At 44.4% G+C, this 25,551-nt stretch overlaps 2 protein-coding genes across 2 annotated transcripts; one reads left to right on the forward strand and one right to left on the reverse strand.

Moving 5' to 3' along the window:
• Positions 1 to 757: 757 nt before the first annotated feature.
• Positions 758 to 19,005, forward strand: jupa (junction plakoglobin a). Its single transcript, XM_077024666.1, has 16 exons — positions 758 to 916; positions 10,725 to 10,777; positions 11,017 to 11,181; positions 11,328 to 11,581; positions 11,721 to 11,959; positions 12,168 to 12,369; positions 12,464 to 12,608; positions 13,017 to 13,120; positions 13,407 to 13,745; positions 15,178 to 15,330; positions 15,477 to 15,596; positions 15,762 to 15,912; positions 16,358 to 16,479; positions 16,628 to 16,673; positions 16,890 to 16,996; positions 17,767 to 19,005. The coding sequence occupies exons 2-15, from the start codon at positions 10,765 to 10,767 to the stop codon at positions 16,991 to 16,993; spliced, it is 2,157 nt and encodes a 718-aa protein (XP_076880781.1). The 5' UTR covers positions 758 to 916; positions 10,725 to 10,764; the 3' UTR covers positions 16,994 to 16,996; positions 17,767 to 19,005.
• A 1,692-nt stretch (positions 19,006 to 20,697) lies between these two features.
• On the reverse strand, positions 20,698 to 25,386 carry cdc6 (cell division cycle 6 homolog (S. cerevisiae)). Its single transcript, XM_077024667.1, has 12 exons — positions 25,256 to 25,386; positions 24,381 to 24,646; positions 24,010 to 24,273; positions 23,673 to 23,872; positions 23,371 to 23,525; positions 23,159 to 23,265; positions 22,916 to 23,055; positions 22,470 to 22,570; positions 21,635 to 21,705; positions 21,233 to 21,405; positions 20,994 to 21,134; positions 20,698 to 20,897 (listed from the first exon to the last, which is right to left on the reverse strand). The coding sequence occupies exons 2-12, from the start codon at positions 24,622 to 24,624 to the stop codon at positions 20,808 to 20,810; spliced, it is 1,686 nt and encodes a 561-aa protein (XP_076880782.1). The 5' UTR covers positions 24,625 to 24,646; positions 25,256 to 25,386; the 3' UTR covers positions 20,698 to 20,807.
• Between the last annotated feature and the right edge of the window lie 165 nt (positions 25,387 to 25,551).

Raw genomic sequence — 25,551 nt, forward strand, 5'->3', positions numbered from 1 at the left:
TTGTTTGTACAGAAAATTAGTTAACTTCATATTAATTGTTCTCACATATACACATTGGAGCTTTCTCACAACAAACCGACTCAAGTAGAATTTGATCGTTTACGTTTTTGTATATATATATATATATATATATATATATATATATATATATATATATATATATGTTCGGTGAGGTTCTCATCTAAGCTTAGGCGACACTGGAGAGAGTGCCTATATGTCTGAGGGGTGTGTACCTGTCTTGTTTATTATTTTTATTTTCTTACTTTATCTTGTTTTGTTTTTCTTTCTTGATATGGACCATGTACCTTGTGTCTGAGGTAAATAAACAATTGAAAATTGAAATATATATATATATGAATACAAATAACCCTGAAGTTATAGGTGAAGAGACCTACACGTAGATGTGATACAATCTTGTCTGGGTTGACTATGAATCATGATCCACAAGACTTGCTCACCAATGGCGTAATTACAGGTGTGGCTGCTAGTGGTACCATGCCCTCAAACGAATGCCAATATGTTCCAAAGCAGTGAAAGCGCCCACATGGTATTAGGGCAGTTGAAAAGGGTAGAATTTTCACACAGCAACAAATACATTCAAGTGGAATATGATCGTTTACGTTTGTGTAGCTGGTTTGGCTAAAATAAAAGCCACGGTGTAGTCCATTTGTTCTAAAACGCCTTGTGTGGTGTGCAGGTCCAGGGTGTGGCAGAAAGACCGTCTGGTATCGGGGGCGGAGCTTCTGAAGGAGGAGGAGCTTCTGAAGGAGGCTCGCTGTCTGTTTTATGCACGTTGTTCGCTCTGTTCGCAATTCAGGGCAAGTGTTGGGTACATAAACTGGTCTGTAGGGTGAGCTTTCAAGAAGTTCAACTTTTGATCACAGGCTTTTCCGATTTGGGGAGACAACTTCGAAAGGTAGGTTAAATAGTGATGGCTTGAATGTGATCATTTTTTATTCTACCCAGTATGTATCCCAGGCTACAAAAGTTATCTTGCGTAGGCTTTGTAGGTTACGTTTACGTTTTCTTTTAGTCTCTCACCTAGAATTGCCCATAAAACAGTCGAACACTTGTGGCAAAATGACCCCATTGGCTTTTGTTTAAAGTAGGCTGTCGGTGTTGATTTACCTGAGTGAGAATGTTTCTCCCACTTCCGTGTGTCGGGTTTCTGTTGGTGCGAACTTTTCCTACGGCATTTACATGTATTTAAAGGCGTAACGTTTGGTTCGGAATACGGTAATTCGTTGCTTCATATACTGTACTACCAGACAATTAAAATGTGTTAGGACACATGTGCTACTTTCTTCTTTCTTTCTATCTATCTTTTATTCTTTTCTTTTTTGGGGGGGGGGGGGGTGGTCGGGGTCTGCAGTTAACATTCTCAACGTTAACTCAAATAACTCAAATCTCCAGAAGAACTAGCTAGTGTAACTTGGTTCTGAAGATAAACGTTGGGTCTGTGTCCACACAGATACACACACACACACACGTTTAACTGTATCTACGACTTACGACCTGGAGTTTATCCCGTGGTCCCACGACAAACAACTTTGTTTCATGCTGTCGGTCAGGTGTTTAATACGGACGGTTCGTATTTTGCATACGCTCGCATCATTTCGCGTAGATTAAGCTGAAGGCTTGAAGTCGCCCATTACGTTTGAGTTGCTCGGCCTGGACGCAGGTAGTCCCGACGCCACACCTTGGCTACACCTTGGCAACATCTTGGTTACACCTATTGTGGTGTGGTTTGCCTGCGGAGTACATTTTGTTTAGGGAAAGGTCGTTAAGCAAATACAATCAGATTTTTTCAGTTATAACATTTAATTCGAAAGAACTGCATTACCTTTATGAAAATCGTTTCTATTTTTTCTCTTTGTGTGTGTGTGTGTGTGTGTACTCTCGCTGGGGAGAGATGAGTAAGGACCTGGGTGGGGCATTTAGTATGATCTTGATTCACACAGTGATTTATTATCTGAGATTAAACTGTAACTAAAGCAGCCGTCGGTATGCAACAGCAACACGGCAATTTATTTCAGATGACGCAATGCCGAGATCACTATATAGTCAAATACTAGCCTATTATTCCTGTTTACTACAGAAGCGGCTAAGGGAGTGTTCTGTATCTTTCAAAGAAAATAACATTCCTTTATATCCAGTTCCAGTTCTGTAGTAGTTTGCCGAGTTCTCACCCTGTGGTCTTTTGAACTACTTTGTTAAGTACAATGAATTTGGGCAGCATAACAAAAACTAAGTCAGTGTGGACTAAAGATGGAGCTTCTATCCCTGTTCCCATCAACAACAGTTCTGTTTTGGGTTTGTTTTACAGGAAGTAGACTAAGAGGAATCTGAAAGAGTAATGACGAGGGAGGGAAAATTCATCTTTGGTTCCTTTTGAATCATACAAACGTTTTAAACAATCTGAGGGTTAAGATGGTACATGGCTGTATATTGTCTGGATATACGGCATATGTAGGCTACATTTTTGATAATGGTGCATCATGTTAAAACTCTTAGTCAGAAAAAGACTTCCTTGTTGGCTGTAATAGATTCAGTGGAAGGCTTATTTACTTCTGTTCACTTTGATAGAAAGGAAGTGTAGATGAATATATTTCCCATCCTTACACTGTGTGTGTGTGTGTGTGTGTGTGTGTGTGTGTGTGTGTGTGTGTGTGTGTGTGTGTGTGTGTGTGTGTGTGTGTGTGTGTGTGTGTGTGTGATTGTGCTATTTTGTGGTCTTCATTTTTGTGATATGGTGTTTAATCATGGCATCAAGAGAGGTTTGCTGGTTGCATTTGTCAAGCAGAGATTTACAACATCTGGACACACACACACACAGAGCACCTCTAATCTCCATCTCAGTCTAATTCTCTGATGCTGCCCTACATTAGGAAAGCCAACAAAAGTGTGATCACCCAGTTTGCTGATACACTTTCAGAAGGAGAAGGCTACTTCTCGACATCACTAAGTTGCATCACTTTGGTTTGGTTAGTGTTTCTCATTGTGTCTCTCTCTCGCTAGAGATTCATGGCTCTAGCGTGTCTTGTTCATGTCTGATGTCCATGTGTGGCAGGGCCTTTGTGAGGTGCACTTTGCCACTCAATTTAATCAGTTTGTACGCTGACCACACACTCATGGTGTATTGTCCATACCTTGTGCCTCATAAGTTATATTATATGTATTTTTAATAAATGGTATTATTTATCATATTTCTGTAGTTCCTGCCTTGTGCTTTATTACACCCGGTGTTTCAACTTCCTTAAGAATGTTCTTCCTAAAACATTCTGACTACATATCTAATTTTCTTGCCATACTGCTAGGCACTTAACTGAATAATTCAGTCTATATTGATCCCATAAATATGTTAATGTAAAGTGATTTGTGACCTAATTTAGCATTTCATGTGTTTATATATTCATCCTATTTATCAGTATATGGTCGGTTTTTGTCATCTTGTTTTTATGAGTATAGAATTCTCTGGAATATGGATTTCTCTCTTGGAATATGGTAGGTTCTCTTTGGAATATGGAATTCCCTTTGGCTCAACTCACTGAGGCCTTCAGAAACCATTGGGGCGTTAATAACCAAAGGAAAGGAGAACTATGTATTGTTCCCATGTTTGTTTTTAAAACAAATATTAATGTATGTTTTGCTCTGGGTGAAGTGGAGCAGCTTTCCTTCTGACACTAATTTGGACACTGAGAATTTTGTTATTTTCATTGATGTTTTTCTAAAAGGCATCTAATGCTCATAAATCATATTTCCATATAATCAGAGCAGCGTTGCTTTTGGAGTGAGCATGATAAAGGGAGATATCTCACAAATGTACTGCAGCAGAGTGTTACAGTGTACTAGGTAAACACGCAGTTATATAGTTAGGCAGTGATTGTAGCCCACATGTTGTCATGAACAATTTGTTGTTCTGACCTCAACCCCTTTTATGACCGGTCTGACCACAGCACCACTGCTGACTGGACCTTATTTTGTTATCGACTGGCAGACCTTTCAACACAACAGTGGCATTCACATGGTTCTGCCATTGTACTGGGCGTTCTTCCGGAGCACGCCTACCAAGCTCAGCAGTTTTGCTGGAGCCGTTACCCGTCTATCAATACTGCCAGTTTACACTGCAGTGACAGAATTGGAGGACGCACATTGGGTGTTGTAATAGAGATGCTCTTGAACTGTGCGCCTGTGGTGAATAAATGTGAGTGGTGAGTATGCAGCATGTATGTGGCTGTTTTTTTTTCCCCATGACGTTAGCCAATGATGTGGGAGGAATTGGTCATGTGTCATCCAGCTCAGCCATCACCACTCCTTAATCCAGCACACTCATGATAAGCAGAGAGAGATTCATAGGATGGGGTGTGGAGACAGATAATGCTATTCAGCGAATTTTCACACATCAGAGAAAGTGTCAGAATGTTGATTTAACTAAATTATGTCTAAATTATGTTGTCTTTTTCTTCATCCGATTGGTTTGCAATGCCCCTGATAGAAATACTCTTGAAATGCCCTCACATTTTTCAGAAGGATGCATTTGTATTTTTTTTGTCTTACTCCTGTAATGTAATTAAATGCAGTCATGTCTTAATATGCTGTGCTGTACGAGGGCTGGTTCACGCAGAGTGCATTGACTGCTTAATCATCCAGTTTGATTGTTGTCAATTCAGCAAGAAGAGTCCCTTCCACTGTACAACCTGTGGACACAGTAGTGTCCATGTGTTCTTGGGGTGTTGGGGCAACGGGTCTGTGCACTTTGAGGGACTGCTAAATGTCCATGTTCTGCCATGGTTCCTCATTTTTGAGAATACAGCCAGTTGCAGACTCTGGGACCTCTAACGACAGCAAATGGCACAGTTGGGACTCAAACCTAAAAGCCTATCCAAGACTGCACTCATAAGTTTTTAATAGTTCCACTTGGTTCTTTTTTTTTTTTTTCTTAATACCAAAAAATAAAAATGTACAACCCTGTTTTTCTTCATATATGGCCTCCTCACACACGATCAATTCCCTGTTGCTTTAGTTATAAACTCCTGACATGAGTTTGATTACTGGCTGTATTGTTTCACTGAAACATTTACTAAGTTTTTTTTATTGAGTTGGGTATTTTTCACTTGCTGTCGGGCTGGTTCTGGAAGGCGGTGCTCTTCAGTTCCTCATCACATCTGCTCTCTTCCTCCGCTTCCCACAGGTTCTTTCAAAGCAATGAAATATGCACCAGCTGCCACATCGACTCAGCTGTGATCTAGAACCCCTCATACCTGTCATCACACAGCCTTCCTGCTGTCCTGAAATGAGCTGGACAGTGTCCTGAAGAAGACGTGGCTCCACCTACATGCTTAAGCCCTTTTAAATTGGTGGAGCTCTTCGGGCAGACGCATAACCGGGACAATAATGGACATAAGTGTGTTCTGCTAAAATGTCAGTAAATTAATTATTTTTGGTCCTTTTATAAAAAGGCCTGGCCAGTTTCTGGATAATGACTGGCATTCATAGACACAGTCTGTATAGTCCAGGTATTTGTCCGTTTTAACATCTTCCTTTTTAGTGAACAGAAGAGTGCAGGGCCTTTAGGGCAGTTTTGGTGGTGAGCTGAACCCGGCTTTGTTCCTGCACCCCTGTCTTCTCATGTTCTGTGAAGTACCACCATCACCCAGAACAGAGCCTGATTCACTCTTCTCTGTCGCTCGGTACACTTGTTGTCTTCCCTCACTCAAACACTATCTTTCTCCCTCAAGCTCCCTCTCATTCACACATTTTTTCTCTCTTGCTCTCCTCAAGAATGCAGAGAGCAGACATCGTAATGTGGTCTTGCACTCTGCATGAAAATAAATATGTAGTAACTTGCTTGCTGTGTTTAGGTGCAGCTGGACGTTTCTGTGACCCCTTCAGAAATACTTGAGCATCATAGATACGTGTGGACATCAGTGAGGATCATGCTGCCTTGTTCAAAGGGCCAGTTTGACAGGAGATTTAGACAGTCTTGTTGTTTACAGGGTAGTCAGCTTTGTGGTCCTTCTTAAATGTCGCATTTCTGGTTCTCTGGTTGGTCCTGTTATTTGGCTGCCCACCCAGACGCATGCCTGAGACGCGAAGCTCTGCTGCGTGCCTCTGCATATCCATTGCTCTCGCTTTCTGTTTGGTAGTTTTATGGCTTTAATAGTTCAGCATTTCCATGCAAATTATCCCCCTGCAAAGGAAAGAATGCTGGAGCTTGTCAAAGCATGTCGAGAGCGGCCTTCAGCCCTGTGACAGGAACGAGCAGTATTGCCTTCACATGTAGCATCACATGCTTGCATACTGCTTTTACTCCCGAGTGTCATATAAAAGTGCATGATTTGTTAGTCGAAGAATAACGAGCTACCACACTTCACTCGCATTCTCAGCATTTTTTGAAGGTCTTGAAACCTCTGCCCGCCATCACATGGAGGTTGTGGCATCGTTCCTTTAGAGAGCTGCCTGGTTGTTGGTGGGAGGTGCTGGGGCACTGCTGGAAGATACCATTTACCGCCATCTCACCAGTGACTAATGGTTCAGCCCAGTACTGCAGAGTGAGTCTTGAGTCTCCCTTCCTCCTCTAGCCGTCTGTAGCTTTCTAATTACTCCACAGCCTTTTTTTACTCTTTGCGACCCCCCCCAACCCCCCAAACAAAACCAAGCAACAAGACTGGTCATAATGGATTTTGCACTTATCTTCATTGGTTGCTGTAATTGCGCCGTAATGGCCCAAGCAGGCTGATGGATATGCGGCGTAAGAACATGCGAGGGCATTTTGTCCCTGGGTTGAGTCCACCCCACGGGACCGGCCCAGTGCCGGCCACCTGCTAGTCCATCTCCCCCCATCGCAGCCCAGCGGAAACCGGCTGGTGTCAGGGGAGCACTCGGTGACCACAGGCTCTTAACAACAGCATGGGCTCAGCTGGTAGCCCTGTCTGCTTTCAGAGCCATTAAACTGTGTGGGGGTGTGAGTGGAGGGGTGGGTTCTTCAGCCCCCTGTGCTAAGGACCACTAGGCAGGGTGCGTGGCCCTTTGGATACTCCATCTCTGTGTCTGTGCTTCAGATGAGCACAGCTGACTGTAGGACCTTGGAGATCAGCGACGGTCTTCAAGCACACTTGTGATCCATATTGGAGGAGGAATGAAACAGGATTCGGATTGTATTTGTATCTGTTCGTTCATGTAAATGAAAGCAAGTATTTATTAAGTGATGATTACTAGCATTAGTGAAGAGCTGAAAAGTATTTAAGGACAGCGTTTAGCTCTCCAGACTACACACTCCCAAGCCTCACCTACAAGTGATGGTGTTCGTCAGCCTGGAGGGGAAGGAGGGGAGCTGGAGAAAAGCAAGAAATTAAGTGTCTGCGCAGACTTCAGTTGCTGTGTGTCTGCGCAGACTTCAGTTGCTGTGTGTCTGCGCAGACTTCAGTTGCTGTGTGTCTGCGCAGACTTCAGTTGCTGTGTGTCTGCGCAGACTTCAGTTGCTGTGTGTCTGCGCAGACTTCAGTTGCTGTGTGTCTGCGCAGACTTCAGTTGCTGTGTGTCTGCGCAGACTTCAGTTGCTGTGTGTCTGCGCAGACTTCAGTTGCTGTGTGTCTGCGCAGACTTCAGTTGCTGTGTGTCTGCGCAGACTTCAGTTGCTGTGTGTCTGCGCAGACTTCAGTTGCTGTTCCCGTCATTCCTTGTGCTCCTCAGCCATCTCTTTTGTCTCGGTTCATTTGATTTCCCTTCCTTGGGTGTGGCTGTGGCTATGAGCAAGATGGAGTGGAAGAGAGATTGGTGGGGAGATACCGAGAGAGTGAGTCAGCGCCTATGAGGGAGAAGAAGAGCGAGAAAGCGGGAGGGGGGTGCAGGGAGTGTTCTGGGTGAGGAATGTCTCACCATGATTAGAACAGTGATGAAGCCGGGCCGGGCTGTGAGGTTCTGACCTTGTGGGACAGGCCTTGTTCTCTCTAGGTCTCTGCTGCTCAATAACCCCCCCCCCCAAGTTCGAGACAGGCCAGACCGAGGGTGTGCTGTCTTCCCTGAGGTCTACTCTTCGTTAGAAAACTGGAAGTACAGTGAGAAAATGTTACTCATTAACCACGTTCACTCACACTCTGCTTTGGGCTGAAGTCCAAAGTCTGCAGCAGTGTTATCTGGCCATCACACCTCCAAGAGCTCCTCGATATCTGGCCATATTTAGAAGGCTTTTCAAACAGTCGTATCAGCTTCCTCACAGTTCTGTCTGCTGGATTTATTCTTGTGGCCTGTGTAGGTGTATTGGGCAAATAATCATTGAGCCTAATAGCATGTGTGATAATATTCGTGTTACTTCCTACATGAAAGCACTTGTTTTATTTAATTGTGAGATGATGAAGGAATAAGATATTATGATTATACGAAATTAGTTTGAAGGAGTGTGTACCCCAAGGGGAGATCAGAAATCTTACCAGTGAACTGCTAAGTATGTGGACAAAGGTTCTAGCTGTTTAATGTAACATTAATTTTACCCATTAGCCATACAGCACTGAACATATAACCTGAATATGTGCTACAGGTATATTTCCCACTGCAAAGCTTATTCTCTTGATCATAATATACAGTCAACACCTGTTCAGAGTACATTAAAGTCTTCATTAGCTGTAGGCGTGTGAATACTAAACAGCCAAACTGGGTGTTTGCTAAACAGAAGTCCTGAGAAAATGCACACACCCATACTGTTGGAGGAAAGTGGAGATGAGACACTTGGGTGGAGGACACTAGTCATACCTGGTGCATGTTGGTGCATGTTGATATCAGGGCCACGGCCACTCTGCACACGGCATCTTTTCACTCCAGCTCTAATGTAGCGGGTGCAGCTGACGGGCCCTGTGCGCGTCTCACGCGGGGCTCTGTGCGCGTCTCACGTGGTTCCGTGCAATGTCAAGAGTCAGTGTGAGCAGTTGAAGGATAAAGTAATGTTTTATGGCCGTGTAGCACACATCATTCTGCAATGTTCTCAGCTGGCATGTGCTAAAATATTAACATGTTGAATATTTTAACCTTTCATTACATTTAGATATTTTTCCAATAAAATAGCTTACAACATGTTTAAAAATATATATTTTTGTTAAATAGACTTGACATTTTTTTTATTAAAATGAAGTTCCAAGTTAGTATGATAAACTCTTGCGAGGTTCTTCTGAAGCTAAGGATAGTTTTCTGTCAGGACATGTTGCTTGTCAGGACACGTTATATAAGCTAACTAAATTGAATACAGGTATGACTTCTACTGTTAACAATAAAAAATTATATTTAACTTGGTATAAGTACAGAATATTGCTGGAAAAAATATTTCTGATTAATGCCAAGTCTATACAGGACTAGCACAAAAGAAAAATATAATGAGCACGATTAATTAATTAACATTTTTCATCCCTCCTTTCCATTGCTTAAAAAACATGTTTAAAACGGGGATACACTTTTTGCGTTTTTACAGGTTACAGGTTTTGTCGGTGAATTGGTGACGTTCTCCTAAGTTTGGCATGAACCTCCTACTCCACACCCCATCCAAATCATTCTCTTTTATTTTACTCAGACATCTCCACTTATGTTTGTAGTGTTCCTGCCTTAGACTGGCTAGCTGCCAAGGGTCGCATCTCTACTGGTCAACGGATTAGTTACTGCTGTAAAGTTCATCTGAGAGGCTGATCTGTCTGAAGCCTCTTCCACTCTGTCCTGCTGGACCACTGATCTATAATAATGATCTTTATTATATCCAAGTGTGCTGGACTGCTTGTTTGAAGTGGAAGGATTTCTTGGCTAGAACCTCAGACAGAAGCTGTGGTGTTGAAGCCGCATGAGCAGCGTGATGACAGAGAGCGACGTATTCAGCTTGTTGTGTTGTAATTTGCAGTAAATTCTGATTCATTGTATGGCGGGGTTCTGGAAGCCTGCAACTGTAATGAATTTCACAACAGCTTTGTCATTGAACAGTAAAAGCAAGCTGAGTCTGTGTGGGTGTGTAGCTGTGTGTTTGTATGAGGGAGTGAGGGAAACAAAGTGGGATTAGGTGAAAGAGAAATGCAAAGGGAATGCGTGCCCATCCTAGGGGAGGGGGGGGGGTGCGGGTTTGGTGATGTACTGAAAGATGTGAAGAAGAAAGTGAAATGAAGCCGGTGTCGGCCCTTTTGAGGCAGATATGGGCGTGCGGGAAAACAAGATGGTGTGTGATAAGCAAAGCCTCTTTGCTTTCTCTCTGTGAATGTCCTGAACTAGCCTGTAAGTGTTTGTTTCTGTTTGGGTTGTGTGCTTGGGTGTGTGTTTGTGAGGGAGAGGAGTACGGTAGTGCTAAATACACAGAGATCAGAGCTGAGGTTGGCTTGTGCCACAAACCTCCAGGCAATGCGAGGTGTGCATGGGTGTGTCCAGGCAGAATCACGCCCAGCCGGTTGGATGAGTGGTTGTGGTTACCCTGGCCTGTTTCTGTCCCACGCTGATGTTGTGGGTGGTGACTGGGGTCAAAGGTCAAAATGAAATGTGCAGTTGGCATTCCACACACACATCTGTGCCCCTCCTGCTTCTCCATGTATGCACTCCACACACGCTCGCCACTCCCCTAAACCCTCTCGGCACAAACAAGGTTTCCCATGAGCCTTTGCTCAAGCCGAAAATAATATGATCAACTACTTCTCAACCCACTGAGTGACAGGTCTTTTAAAAATACAGTTTGTCTGACTAACACATTTTTTGTTTGTTTTTTGCAGCTTTTACATTTTGGACGAGTTTTAAGCCAGAGAGGCTAAGATGGCAATGCAGAGTAAGTCAGCATAATGTTAGTTAATAGTTAAATGAAAATATGAAACTAAAAATTAGAGTAACACAAATCAAAGTTGAAATTATTTTGCATAAAATCTGACTGTATTCATTGCATTATTCGCGCACTTTAGCTACAGAGCAGTGATGAGTGTTTTTCTTAATGTGTGTGTGTGTGTGTGTGTGTGTGTGTGTGTGTGTGTGTGTGTGTGTGTGTGTGTGGACTGCTTGCACACACTGCAGTGGGCGAGCGTGAGGGTACGGTGAAGGTTACAGAATGGCAGAAGACTTATTACGCAGGAGACTCCGGGTTCCAGTCAAGAGCCACCACAGTGCGTTCAGACGGAGACGACGGGGAGTTCCTCTCCAAGAAAGTCACCATGACCACCAAAGTTGAGACCATTCCAGGTCAGCTTTTTTAATAATACAGAGGATTGACTTTTATTGCAGACGTTTATAGTTTGGTCAGCTTTTACTTTTATCATATTGCTATCTGCACTCTCTCTCTCCGCCCTGCTGGTCACCTCGCCCCACCGCATCCTCGCGTCCTACAGACATGGAGTCTCAGTACAACATAACCAGGACCCAGCGTATCAGAGCGGCCATGTTCCCTGAGACGATGCCGGAGGGCGTGTCCATCCCGTCCACGCAGTTGGACCCGTCCCAGCAGACCAATGTGCAGAGGCTGGCAGAACCTTCGCAGCTTCTCAAGACCGCCATCATCCACCTCATCAACTACCAGGACGATGCAGAGCTGGCCACGCGCGCAATCCCCGAACTCACCAAGCTGCTCAACGACGACGACCAGGTGCTTGCGTCTGTCTGCTCCCCTCCCCTGCCCCTCCACACCTTAGTATTGTAGGACCTCTCGTGGTGCTTTTTATGACTCCTTCTCGTTGAGAAAGGCTGAACTCTGAACCCCCCGTGACCCCCGTGGGTTTGCGCAGGTGGTGGTGAACAAGGCAGCGCAGATCGTGAACCAGCTGTCGCGGAAGGAGGCGTCTCGGCGGGCGCTGGTGCAGTCGCCGCAGGTGGTGGCGGCCGTGGTGCGGGCCATGCAGAACAGCAACGACATGGAGACCACGCGGGCCACGGCCAGCATCCTGCACAACCTGTCGCACCAGCGCGAGGGCCTGCTGGCCATCTTCAAGTCCGGCGGCATCCCGGCCCTCGTGCGCATGCTCAGGTGAGCACCGGGGACCCCGGCAGGCCATAGCGGGGCAGGAGGTGGTGTTACCCAGGGGACCTCGAGGAGCTTGTGTGCTGTGTCTGAACTTGGTGGGCTTTGGGGATGGTGGATGGGTGTGCAGGCAGGTTGATGCAGATCTGATTCCTGCATGATGGTGACTTTAACCTCGGTGTGCTGAACTTTCAAATCTGTGTGTGTGTTGCAGCTCTCCAATAGAGTCGGTGTTGTTCTACGCCATCACCACGCTGCACAATCTGCTCCTGCACCAGGAGGGGGCCAAGATGGCCGTGCGCCTGGCAGACGGCCTGCAGAAGATGGTGCCACTGCTGAAAAAGAGCAACCCCAAGTTCCTGGCCATCACCACAGACTGCCTGCAGCTCCTCTCCTACGGCAACCAGGAGAGCAAGGTGTGTGTGAGAGTGTGTGTGTGCGGTTCACATAAACAGCCAGAGAAAGGTCAGGGCGATCTTGAAACTCTCCATATCTCTGGCCTCCTCACAGCTGATCATCCTGGCCAACGGTGGTCCTGAGGGCCTGGTGCACATCATGAGGAACTACAATTACGAGAAGCTGCTGTGGACCACCAGCCGCGTGCTCAAGGTGCTCTCCGTGTGTCCGAGCAACAAGCCCGCCATCGTGGAAGCCGGTGAGTGAGAGGAGGGAGGCCAGCCCCACCCGAGCGCTCTGCTGGGACAGGCTGACTCTGGGGAGTCCTGAGCCCAGAACTGGCTCTCTGTACTGCTGTCTTATTTAAACGCTGGTTCTCTTTGCCAGCACACCCAGATATTAACACACCCAGCACTGGCTACATACCATATAGTTGATTGGTTGTTGGTTGTAGTAATGAGTTAATAAACCAATCAACCCGTTACTATAACCAAGCAAAATGGGGGGGAGAGACTTGATCTAAATATTTATATGAAGAAAATGTGGTGATGTGTGAGCAGAAATAAATGTCTATATGTAATTAATGCATGTGTGTGTGAGTGAAGGAGAGAAAGAGATTTTAGAGACTCCCTCTTGACTCCTTGTGTCTCTCTCCCCTCCCCCTCAGGAGGGATGCAGGCTCTGGGAAAGCATGTGACTGGTTCCAGCCAGCGCCTCTCCCAGAACTCTCTGTGGACTCTGAGGAACCTGTCTGACGCTGCCACTAAGCAGGTCTGTGGCTCCACCCACCCCCCCAACGCGCTTGTCTCCACATGCTCCGTGGACACAGAGACATGCAGCCATATGGCTAATAATGCGTTTTACAGTGCAGAAAATGAAAGTAGTTTCTGGGTTGTTGTGGTTGTTGTTGTTGTTGTTGTTGTTGTTTTCGTTCTGTCTGCACTTTCGTTGTGTTGTCCAGCAGATGAACGATGAACAGCGTGTGAATGTTGCGCGTTAGCCGTGACTGGTGTGGGGAAAGCGAACCCTTCCTGACCTGTCTGCCTTCCCCACGCAGGACGGCCTGGAGGGACTCCTGCAGGTGCTGGTTGGCCTCCTCTCCACGGACGACGTGAACATGCTCGCGTGCGTCACCGGCATCCTGTCCAACCTCACGTGCAACAACACGCGCAACAAGACGCAGGTCACTCAGTGCGGCGGGGTGGAGGCCCTCATCCACGCCCTGCTGCGTGCCGGCGAGAAGGAGGACGTGGCCGAGCCGGCCGCCTGCGCCCTGCGTCACCTGACCAGCCGCCACCCGGACGCCGAGGTGGCCCAGAATGCTGTGCGTTCGCACTACGGCATCCCCCCCATCATGAAACTCCTCAACAAGCCGTACCACTGGCCCGCTGTCAAGGTGAGTGCCCGGGGAGGGAGTGAAGGAGGCGGGGCTCTGCGCTGAGACGGATCAGACCCCCACCACCACCATCTCTCCTTTTTTTTTTTTTTTTTTTTTTGATTGAAATTCTGAAACCCTTAAATGGTAAGCACAATAAGTCAGAAGCAGTTGGGTAAGATAATAAAGTACAATGATTTAATTAACAAAGTATGGATTAATCCAGAGATCTCCATTACATACACAGAAGGCGCTTGCAAAAGAAAGCTAATTCCCCTCTCCGAACTCTCATCTTTTATACTTTAATCATAAGCACACACGGTGTCCGTGAGGTGATTAACAGAATATGATTGGGTAAACATGACATAATTAACATATGATTTGACAGATGTATATTGGCCTCTCCCCTCGCATGCCCCATCCACACTCAGCATCCTCGTGATGGCATGATGGACTGAGTGCCGCTGTGGCCCCTTCCAAGTTGAGATTAGGGGGGACCGGCCAGCGCCTCCAGCGAGGTCAGTTTAGGAACATCAGAGGAACATCAGATTAGGACTGAGCTGAGGCCATCCAGAGAGAAGGCACTACACTTCTGAGGCCTACTGAAGCCATGATTTTAACACACATGTATGCAAAGAGCCCTAACATGTACATCTAATGTGTTTAATATATACTAAGAAAGCCTGGCATAAATGGAAATCATAAAATTTCCATCACATCTCTCTCTCTTGTTTTTTCAGTTTTGCTTTTGCTTTTATGTACTGATGGACTTCTACCCAGTCTTGAAGCCAGTGACGTACAGGATAAACTATCAGCATTTTTTAAATGAGCCTGAGATTCTCTTATCACACACAGAAATTACCGGTTATTTAAATGACAAAAATGTTTGTTTTGGTTTTAGTGTACTTCCAGTAAATGTCGTTATCAAAATGAGCGATTAAAACAAAAGTTACCATGAACAAATACAGAGATATAAACAGATTTTTAAAATACTATAACTATCAATACCCTGTCCAATAATAAAAAAAACAAAAAATGTATTGTATGGCAAAGAAAATCCATCATGGACATTGGTAGACACTATTATTGAGAGCAACATGCAAAAGGACCTGTCTACTCAGAAAAGAGTCCTTATCTAGCACAAATGAGTAGCAGTCCAAAAATACTCTCAGCCGAGACTATGCCGAGCCAGTTGTCCACACTGAAGCCTCAACTGCCACAATACAATGGACTATCGACCGCAAGGCAATTCCAGTGGTATTACAAACTATGACCAGTCAAGTGCATATCTAAAAATCATCTTACAAGTTTACTATTAATGATTTTCAGTATAGTATTGCACTGCTGTAAATGGATCTATTTGGGGTTTTTTTTCCTTACAAGAATGCCAAGGTGTAGGAAATTGTGTGAGTGAATGAGTGAGCCATACTGACCTGTGCCCTCTGTTTTTCAGGCTGTGGTTGGCCTGATCCGTAACCTGGCGCTCTGCCCGGCCAATCAGGCGCCTCTCCGAGATGCAGATGCCATTCCCAAATTGGTCAATCTGCTAATTAACGCCCACCAGGATGCTCAGAAGCATGGCTCAGCCAGTCAGCAAACATACCAGGTAGGCGATGACTCACTATCAAGGCATCGAAGGTGTGTGACCTTCAGCACATGTCGGCCCACTCGTACTAATCTTCGGTGGGTTGGTGATTTGTGGCATGGAAACGAGTGGATTCTCGGTCTCATTTCCCCTCTCGTCCCACGCAGGATGGCGTAAGAATGGAGGAGATCGTGGAAGGTGCCACCGGAGCCCTCCACATCCTGGCCAGAGATCCCATCAACAGGAGCATCATCGCCGACATGAACACCGTCCCCTTGTTCGTGCAGGTCAGTGTGTAGCCCAGCCTGGCCTGCCCCTTCCACCTGTCTTGGTAGATTTACTTTACTTCACTTTTTCTTTATTGGCTCTTCATTTGTCCAGTGGTCAGGCTTCTTGATGGAGTGTGTGTGTGTGTGTGTGTTCTGCATAACTGTCTGTCTGCCTGCCTGCAGTTGCTCTACTCCCCAGTGGATAACATAAAGCGCGTGGCTGCTGGCGTGTTGTGTGAGCTGGCTCTGGACAAACAGTCGGCCATTATGATCGACGCTGAGGGGGCCTCTGCTCCCCTTATGGAGCTGCTGCACTCCAGCAATGAGGGCATTGGTGAGCATCTTGAGGTTCAACGGCAGAGTTGGAGTAAAGAGTCCCTGAAGCTTTCTTCTTAACAAGCATTTAGAGTGAATTTTTGGGATGTTTATATACATGTTGTTTATATTTATTTGGTGAGCTGCTGACCAAGTGACCTTTCCTTCTGCAGAGGTAAAAAAGTGTTCAAATAGTAAATTTAGTAGTGCTTTGATTTTTGAAATACTGTGATGTCACAGTTCTGACTTCTTGCGTTTTCTAATGAGCAAAGTCACAGTTGGAAAAAAAAACTTTTAAACACTTTTAAAAAGTTTAAAATCCTATGGAGGACTTTACTCTTTGAACTTGAACTATGCCCCTCTGTGTGGCCAACTGTCAGACATTGTGAAAGCGAGTCTGCAGAGGATGGAACAGGATAAAATGTTTATCACCTAAAACGACGTTTATCACCTCTCTTTATCAGCTACCTACGCAGCCGCAGTGCTCTTCCGCATTTCTGAGGACAAAAACGCAGACTACAAGAAGCGTGTGTCTGTGGAGCTGACGCACTCTCTCTTCAAACACGACCCTGCGGCATGGGACATGGTGAGTACGCCCTCTAGAGGTAGAGAGATGCCACGGCTAGTATCCTAACAAATATCCAAGTGCCTTTTGACTGTTTTGTTTTGCTGCCTTTTCACATTTTACTATGGATACTCTTACCATTTGAGATTATTATTTGATTACTCTCTAGGCTCATAGCAACGCAATGATGGACCCTGGTTTTGGACAAGACATGGGTCAGTAATTTGCCTTTGCAATTTGCAAGTTAATCACACATTGTAAGTCTTGATGTGTGCTGTAATGCTAAAAAACTAAAGCTTTCAGCAGACTGTAAGATTCGGATATATCGCTACTAAAGCATCATGTATGCCATTTACCTCCTCCATGACATTTGCTAACCAGCTACAGTGTGCAAAGCGATGTGTGCCATGCTAAAATTGTGTGTTTTGCAGAGCTTGAGCAACGCTTCGGTACTCAGTATGCATTTGACACCATGGGAGCAGAGCATGACCTCGGTGATGATTTCATACAAGGCTATGACCCAATGCCCTGCTAACAGGTTATTACGAAAACTTCTGTTAAGTAGATTATTCTGCGCTCTCTCTCTTCTCCAAACACATTTCCTGTCCAAGCCCATCCAGTAATCCTACCCTACCACCAGCCCCCCCCAACACACACACACACACACACACACACACACACACACACACACACCTGTTTGTGCTGTTTGCCCACTAAAATCCAGAGCTAGAAAAGTGGTGAGACCATGCAGGTTTTTACTTGAATTGATTGTGGTACATTAAAATATAACATTAGCAAAGAGATTGTGTGACTAATACTATGTAGTTAGTAATTGAAATGTACAGTAATGGTATCCACCCATTTGGTCTCTGTTGATGAGAGAAGGAATTTGAATATAAAGGAGATTTTGTCTCTGGATCCTGTTGAATGTTGACATCAGGCCATAGATGGGCTTTTGGGGCGGAGGGACGGTGACAGGGGCAACCTGGCCTTGGTCTGACCTTGGCTTCACGTGGGCAGGAGCAGAGGGCCAGGACTCCCACCTGACTCTTGAGTGGGGTCACCACCTGACCCCTTCTACATGATTTCCTACCACCTGAGTCCAACTGTGGCTCAGTCCGAAGCCAGTGTCCTGTTCCCAGTATTTTTAGTCTAACCGAGAAAGCAAGAAAAGGCGTCTTTTTAATTTATTTTTATTATTTTTTTTACAATTATTATTTTTGTCACAGTTCCGCATAACCAAATCCAGCAACCTAAAAACACAAACGGTAACATCTCCATGCTATTTGTGTTTCCGCTTTCTTACAGAATGGTGACACGAAGTCCAGAAAAAGAACAAACTCTTTAACAGGCACGATGTCCCAGAACAGTCACCCTGCAAGACTTTCCTGCAGTGGGACTCCTGGGGCTGGCTGCTTCTGCACACTGCTGTACTATATGCGCAATTATCACTGTGCTGTGAGGGAGAGAAGCAGGGATCACTTAACCCCGCCTTCTCACGAAACCAACTGTCCCCATCGTCCTGATTTTTTTTTGTGTAGAAACTGTTGTATTTTAAGGCTCTTACTAAGGGGGCGGGGCTGTAAACACATTGGTGGAGAGAGGACTGATTAACTGCCAAAAAGATTTGTGTTATCGAGAGGATTATCATGCTTTTTGTTTGTTTTTTGGTTTATTTTGTAACTGTATTTTAGAAAACACTGCCAGCACCAAGACTGAACAGCTTTAAACCTGAACTTGAGTCAGAGATTTATAGTTTTGTCCAGTTGGGCTCTAGTCAAATAACTGCCTGAAAAGTTTGTTTTATATGAATGCTAAAACCCACAATTGAGCTTCACCACTTTCCCTGTTTGCAATAAATTATTCACAGCGTAACTTTGTTAGCCCTACACTAGGGCTAGGCAATATTTCATGAGAATATAGTTGTGATATAAACCATTGTAGTGAAGGCTCTTATGATAAACACAAGCTTTCAATGGTGTGTAAAGAGATGAAAATATTGACTTGCAAAATGAAGTTTTTAGTGAGTTACTAAAATGGCTGACCTAAAATTAGCATTAGCCAGTTTTACTTTTTTTTTTTTTTCTTACCATCGTAATGTTAAACTCAAATTTGTATAACTGAGTAATTAGGATGTTTGGTATGATTTGTGACGGTGATATTTTGAGATTACGGCGACAAGTTGTCCAGCCCAGGTTCCTGCAGGAGAAAGGCACCTGGCCTTCTGATCACTGATGCTAATCTCTGTGGCTTCATATTTTGCCACACACCATCAAATAACCTAAAAATGTAAAGACACTATTGGGGGGCGGGGGGATTATCTTGCAAGTCTGGTAGTTTTAGAAAGCTTATTTTGCTATATACTACATAGACAAAATCTGTAAATGTTGTGATGGAGGAATACACACTAACATGGGGTAGAACTTGAGCTATGTCACCAAAGGCTTATCATAATGAGCATTAACTCGTAGAGGGACTGTTAAACATCTTTATAGTGTTTCTACTTCATACTTTGTACAAAAAAAAAATAAAAAATTTAATCAGTTACTAATTGCAATGTAAAAATTTATGTAAAACGAATGAATGTAAATTTATCATGGTCTGGTGATAGGGAACTGGTCTTGTGACTGGAGGGTCGTGGGTTCGATTCCCAGGCCTGAGGTGCCCTTGAGCAAGGCACCTAACCCCAACTGCTCCCCATGTGCACCACAGCCCCCTGGTAATCACTAGTGTGTTTAACTGCACAGATGGGTAAAAAGTGGAATTTCGATTGTGGTGAAAAATCACAATTGACAAATATGGCACATTTCCAGGACCAACTTCCTCAAATTCAAGGACCTGGCAGCATTTACCTACTGTTACCCCTGAATATGTTATCAAAAAACGATACAATACAATGCAAATTCAAAAGACTGTCATTTTAAGCCATGCATTCACATAAAGCGGCTACAAGAGCTTTTGGTGCTGAACAAACAAATTTCTCTACAGGAGAATGACTAAACTTTTGCAAAGTAAAGGTCAGCATAGGCCCTGTAGAATCAATGTAATTTTAAATGAACTTGTGCTGGCAAAATAATGACATGTTGACAGCAGACAATAATACACATTCATATACACATAAAACAGGAGCAAAGCCATATAATGAGATTAGAACTATAGATTTCTAGAGAAATCTGGTGAGATGATTCTAGCATTTTCCAAGTTTTTTTAATCTACTTGGTTTTTTAATCTACTTAATCTACAAAAAGAATGTTAAGTTTGAGATTAATCCAGTTTCTAGTGTCCATGCAAAAACTTTGAATATTGACATGAAAAAACAAATGCTCCTGGGATTCATCTTCTGACTTAGAAAAGGTACATGAATCCACATCGTTTAAATCTTCTTTCAAGATACATGGCTACAGGATATATCTTATTTTGAAAGGAGTCTCTTTTACTTTAGAAAATATGGGCCATTTGACAAGTCATTGTGGTTTTATAAATTGTATTAGGATGTTTCTTGAAAGAATCTATATCTTTTGTCTCATACTATCAGTGATAATCTTGTTGTTACACTTGAAGTTAACGAAGTTAGTCATTCACTTTTAACATGGGCACCGAAACGGTCAACTCGGAATATAAAATTACATTTTTGATTAATTGAATCAATGCTAAAGGAATCACTTTGCAGACTTTCTTAAAATCTTTATAACAAATATATCAGATCATATTTTTCCAACAAAGGATGAGAAATTAAAAATCATGACGTCAATCTTCATAGCAATTTTTTGTAAATATTGACTTCCTACCAATTGTGCCCTATTATTCCTTGACCGTGGTCTTCATCCATGTGAAATTTCAAACCCTCTAAAATATTCAAGGACGGCTGTCTTTTATGCCTGTTTTCAAAAACTTTCCAGGGCCTTGAACTTATTTTTTCAGATTCACAAATTTTCAAGGATTTCAAGGACCCGTGGGAATTCTTCACTATAAAAGGTTAATGTATAAAAACATGGGTTAATACACTATTCTTTGTGCAAGCAAACAATTTAATTATTTGCATAATCACAATTAACTTACCAATGTACAAAAATTGACATCCATAAAATCAACTAGTTCTAAAAATATTCAACATACTACAAAGACAACATATTAAAATCATGTAAAATTATTTAATAAAAAAATGTAGTTATGTAAATTAAAAAAAAAATTAAAAAAAAAGGTCACTGAAACATGTAGAGTGATTTACACCTTTCACACCTTTACAAAACATCTCAAACTAAACATCTCAAACTAAACAATATAAAATAAAAACAATATAAAAATAAATATCTGTACACAGCGGTGTGAAGGTGTCTGCCACCGAGACATTACGGCAGGCCCGCAGCCAAAATGCTACCCAGTAGCGTACGGTCCTTTAACGCATTCTCCACGTCCTTTTCTTCAATCTTCAAAGAAATCTGGCAACAGCATCAACAGAGTAAGTGAGCAAGTGGCGTTCAGCTCTACCCCACCGTTAAGGGTCGTTTAAAGGCGTGTCTGGGGGAGGGGCTTACCTTGGTGAGGCGGGCCTCCTTGGCCTTCTTGAGGGCCAAGATGCCCCTGCTCTCCAGCAGGGTACAGAGGGACAGACACTCCCCTTGTCCCACGGCGCTCACCTGTCTCTGCTGACAGAGTTTGCTGTAGGCCTCGCACAACTGCAAGCACAACAGAAACGGGGCGTGTGCATCAAAACGCTGCCACTCGCTGGTGGGCTGATGGAGGCACCGGTTCACGTTGGCACTCCTGGACTCACCTTGCCCAGCTGAACCTCTCTGCTCCTTCCCTGCCGTGTGATGAGGAGCAGGCAGCACACCAGCAGTTTCTGCTGCAGAGGGAAACTCTCCCCCTCTGCCCCCCCACTGGCCATGCGGTCCCCGTACACCTCCGACAGCACCCGGGCCACCTGGGGAACGCTCACCCTGGACACTGGAACAAACGGGAACATGGTCAGGAATCGGCAAAAACGGAGGCCTGTAAAAAGCTCCATGATTTTTTTTTTTAGCACAAATTTTTTCTTTAAATGATTCATGCCCATTAGTATTAAAAGCTGCCAACAGATTCCCTCGTGAGCCATTCAGACCACTGAAACGTCTTCACGTTGCTCAAAAATCAACCCATAGCTGAAACAAAAGCGGCTGCGCACACGCACACTCACCTTTTGTATCGGCTGGTGACTCCGACGTCGTTTTAGACCTGTTGCCTGACTCGGTCATCTCTACAGCTCTCCTGTGGACAACAGTGATGCAGGCAGGGACACGTTTGAGAAGATGGCCCAAAAGCAGGAAGGGACACCACCAAAAAACTCTTTGGGTCAAACAAATAAATAAAGCGCGCTGAACATGTTTAACGCGAGGTTATCAGCAAATTATGCCAACGGTAACATTATATTATTTTGTTTTACTTATTTTGAGAGATAGTGCTACATTTTTGTCCTCACTTGCATGTAAAATTAATAACCCTTTCATCATTTACTGCTCTGCAAAGCATTCCACTTAAACCTCTCCAACATTAAATTCAGCAGCAAGACATGGACTAGATGATCATGCAATTCAAACAAAATTCTTCACACAGTTCTTCAACTGATGCATTTAAGACATTTTTGGTTGGCGTGAGAAGCAAATGTTGCATCAGCAGTAATAACACTAATACAACTGAACATCAACTTCGTTCCCATCCTGGTAAAAATGACAAATGTGTTGTAATTATAAGGCAATTGGCAGTATTCTGCAAGTCACAACTGGGATTAGTCCATCATCTGTCTCTTGGCATGGCTCTTTAATAGGTTTGCCTCATTTACATTTCGATCGTCTTTCACAAGTTAACTGATCACAGGTGTAAGTTGACACTGGTGAACCAATTATTGTCACAGTAAATGTATGATTAGGGATTAAACACCATGTGACCTACTTTGTACGGCATATCCCATTACAAGCAAGTTTTCAGAATCTAACAGCAAGATAATTTCCAAGTTCCAATAAGCACTCCAGTACCTGCAGATGTCCAGAGCTTTGCGTGCATCTCCCGACACCGCAGACACCTTCCTGGCACAAAACTGCACGGCAGCTGCATCTAGAACCGTCTCCCCGGAAACCTGCGAGAACCCAAGAACCATGACAACAGCACATGCAGTATTTATCAACTTGCTGCTCTATTTTAATCTTTTTTGTTACTCTATTTCATTTTTTGTTTTCCCCTTTGGTCCTAAATTATCCATGCTCTAAAAAGCAGTGATAACCATGTTTTAAAAATATGCTATATAACCAAATACATTATTATTGATATTACCACAAAAGCATTTTAATAAACATCAACTTAGCATTTTCATTCTTTCTTTTACAACAAATCTAAAATCTCACGATGACAATCCTGTCATTTTAAAAGTTTCCTGAACGGAGAACCTGTGCACACGTGCGAGCACGTGAGAACAGAGCCTTACCTGCGTGAGCCGGTCCTGGACGATGGCGGTCAGCTCCTCGCGGCTATATGGGGGGAAGTGAAGCAGCTGGGGTCTGCAGCGAGGTCTGGCCTGCAGTCTGGGCAGAATACGGTCCGTCAGGTCTAGAGCGTTGGCAATGCCTGTGGATGGGAGGGTCACGTGTTTTAAAACTCAGTGGCATTCTTTGGTTGAAATAGCCAAAAGAAAAACAAGCCAATGTTGACTCCTGCCAAACAAACTCACCGATGAGACACAGCCGAGACTTAGGAAGATTAGGCCACTCAAAGAGAGTGTAGAGGACATCTTGGGCCTTGCTGTCCAGCTGGTCCATTTCATCCAGAACCAGCAGACTGCTCAAAACATGCAGACACACACATTTAAAAACTCAGCTTTAAATCCACAGCAGCCAGGTCCTTCAGGCTCCATCGAGGACGCCTACGTCTCACGACACTCACACGGTGGGGCCGGAACTGGTGAGCAGCTTCTCCAGTCTCCCTCCACTATGGCCTCTGGACAGTCCCAGTTTCTCAGCCAGCAGAGGGAAGATACTATGGGAGCTGCGCAGGGTCATGCAGTTAATCACCACGGTCCGCACGCCTGCGAGGACAGCCTGCAGAGCAAACCACGAAAACACTTAACGCCGGTCACCCTGACTGCAACCTGAGGCCACTGCAGACACCTCCCAGAGAAGAATGTGCTGGAACCAATACTGAGCACGTACTAGCCACCACACAAACCCCCCTCACCGGAAACTCACCTTGTGTTCCTGAAGCACACAGTTCAGACAGGCCGTCTTCCCAGTCCCAGGTGCTCCAGACACATAGAGACTAGAGGGGTTGCCCGGGATCACGTGTCTTTCCAGGAAGGAGGCAATGGCGGCCCGCTCCGACTCACGTGAGAGTAGTCGGTGGGGTACCGCAGTATGGAGAGCCTGCTTCACACTCTGGTAGTGCGACTCTGAAGCAAGAAACAACAGCATAGACAGTTGTGGTGTCAGCATTTGAAGAATTCCATACAAACCCATTGAAAATGTACAGTGATTAAGAGGAAAGGGTACTTCTATACAAAGTATAGACTACTAATAAACAACTCACTTTTGTCAGCAAAATCTTGTGGTACTGCAGCCTCCCTTGGTGCTGATGGGTCAGTGCTCGGCTTCCCCGGACATCTTTTGGGAGAGGCGTGAGCAGGGGAGGAGGGAGGGTGTCTCGGGGACGTGGGGGTCAACCGAGGCGGGGAGCTGAAGACGGGGGTGTTTGGAGTGAAGGACAGTTTCCGAGGGGAACATGGAGATGGGCGACTCTGTTTGGGAGGGGAGCCCTGCAGAGGGGCCGGCAGATTGCATGCGTTCTCATCACCTGAAACAGAAGTGGTATTCAACTCTGATACACATACCACCACCATAATTTGCCACAGAAATGGATAACGTGCAAGTTCCTACTTTATAATATATATTTTTTATTACCTGTGCGCTTACGGGGACTAAGGGGTATCCGTTCAGACAGAGCACTACTTTTGTACACGGGATTCCTGGGAGAAAGAGGAAGGTCTCGGACACCCTCGACGTTAGACTTTTTCGGAGAATGAGGGACGTCCACAATATTTTCTGCATCGGGTTGAGAGGAGCTTTTGGAGCGCGAGCCTACCCTGCACGACCTGCGCCTGGGGAACTGCAGGGTTGGCTGGCTGTGAGCGCGCGCGTTCGGCATTGTCGCGAGACCAGACGCAGACCTGAACAAAAAGGTACATTCGTTTTTGCAATTAAAACAATCGTCAGTCCTTAACGCTAGTGCTGTCCGCATAATTATTTTGCACCGCATTTATTTAACTAGCTACACAGATAACCCGGAAATGTAATCGCAACTTTCCTGGGATTTAAGACAAGTAGCTAACCTAATTACGTTAACACAATAAAACAGCCAGCTAGCTATGATAATGACCTAGCTACTTACAATTTACGTAACATTTTTTTTTCGAATCGAAGCACATTTTTCCTTACATTTTAGCAATGTGAAATTTGGTAGCTGTTCAGCCATAAGGCCAAAAACAACTAACTAGCTATCTTAGTGTTATCTCTGCATACATCAACACAAAACATCGCAGAACATACTAACCAAAAATCACCTACAACTGCGAACATGTAAGAATTGATTCAGTATCCTGATGAGCAAACCTGGACAAAATCGTATTTCTAGCTAACTACTTGGGAATCAAGCAAACCAACTTTCCTCTTGGCGCCAAAATATCGTCACAAATGTCAAATTATGAACAGAATCGTCAGTTTTAGAGTTTTACACAATTCTCCTGACCTTAAGATACTAACGTATACTCGTATCTTACCTGATGATTATATGGTTATAAAGTCGCTTTCAGTTTTTCTTCAGAAAACGTCTCAATTCCCTGCCTGTGTCGCTGGTTTACTGCAAACTGGCGCGCTTCAAAGTGGTCTCGGCTCAGCTGGCGCGCTTCCGTCCTGTGACGTTCACCACGCCCTAAGCGTGTATTGGTTAGCTACGTGCAAGTGACCAATCACAAGTTAGATCCTCCCAAAATAGAGTGCCCGAATGTTGACGTCATTTCCGTTGTTGACGCTTTGGCGGAAAAAAATTCGCGGTAAATGTTTAAACATTGGTTAC

This window comes from Brachyhypopomus gauderio, chromosome 12 (assembly GCF_052324685.1).
Source record: "Brachyhypopomus gauderio isolate BG-103 chromosome 12, BGAUD_0.2, whole genome shotgun sequence".
NCBI lineage: Eukaryota > Metazoa > Chordata > Actinopteri > Gymnotiformes > Hypopomidae > Brachyhypopomus > Brachyhypopomus gauderio.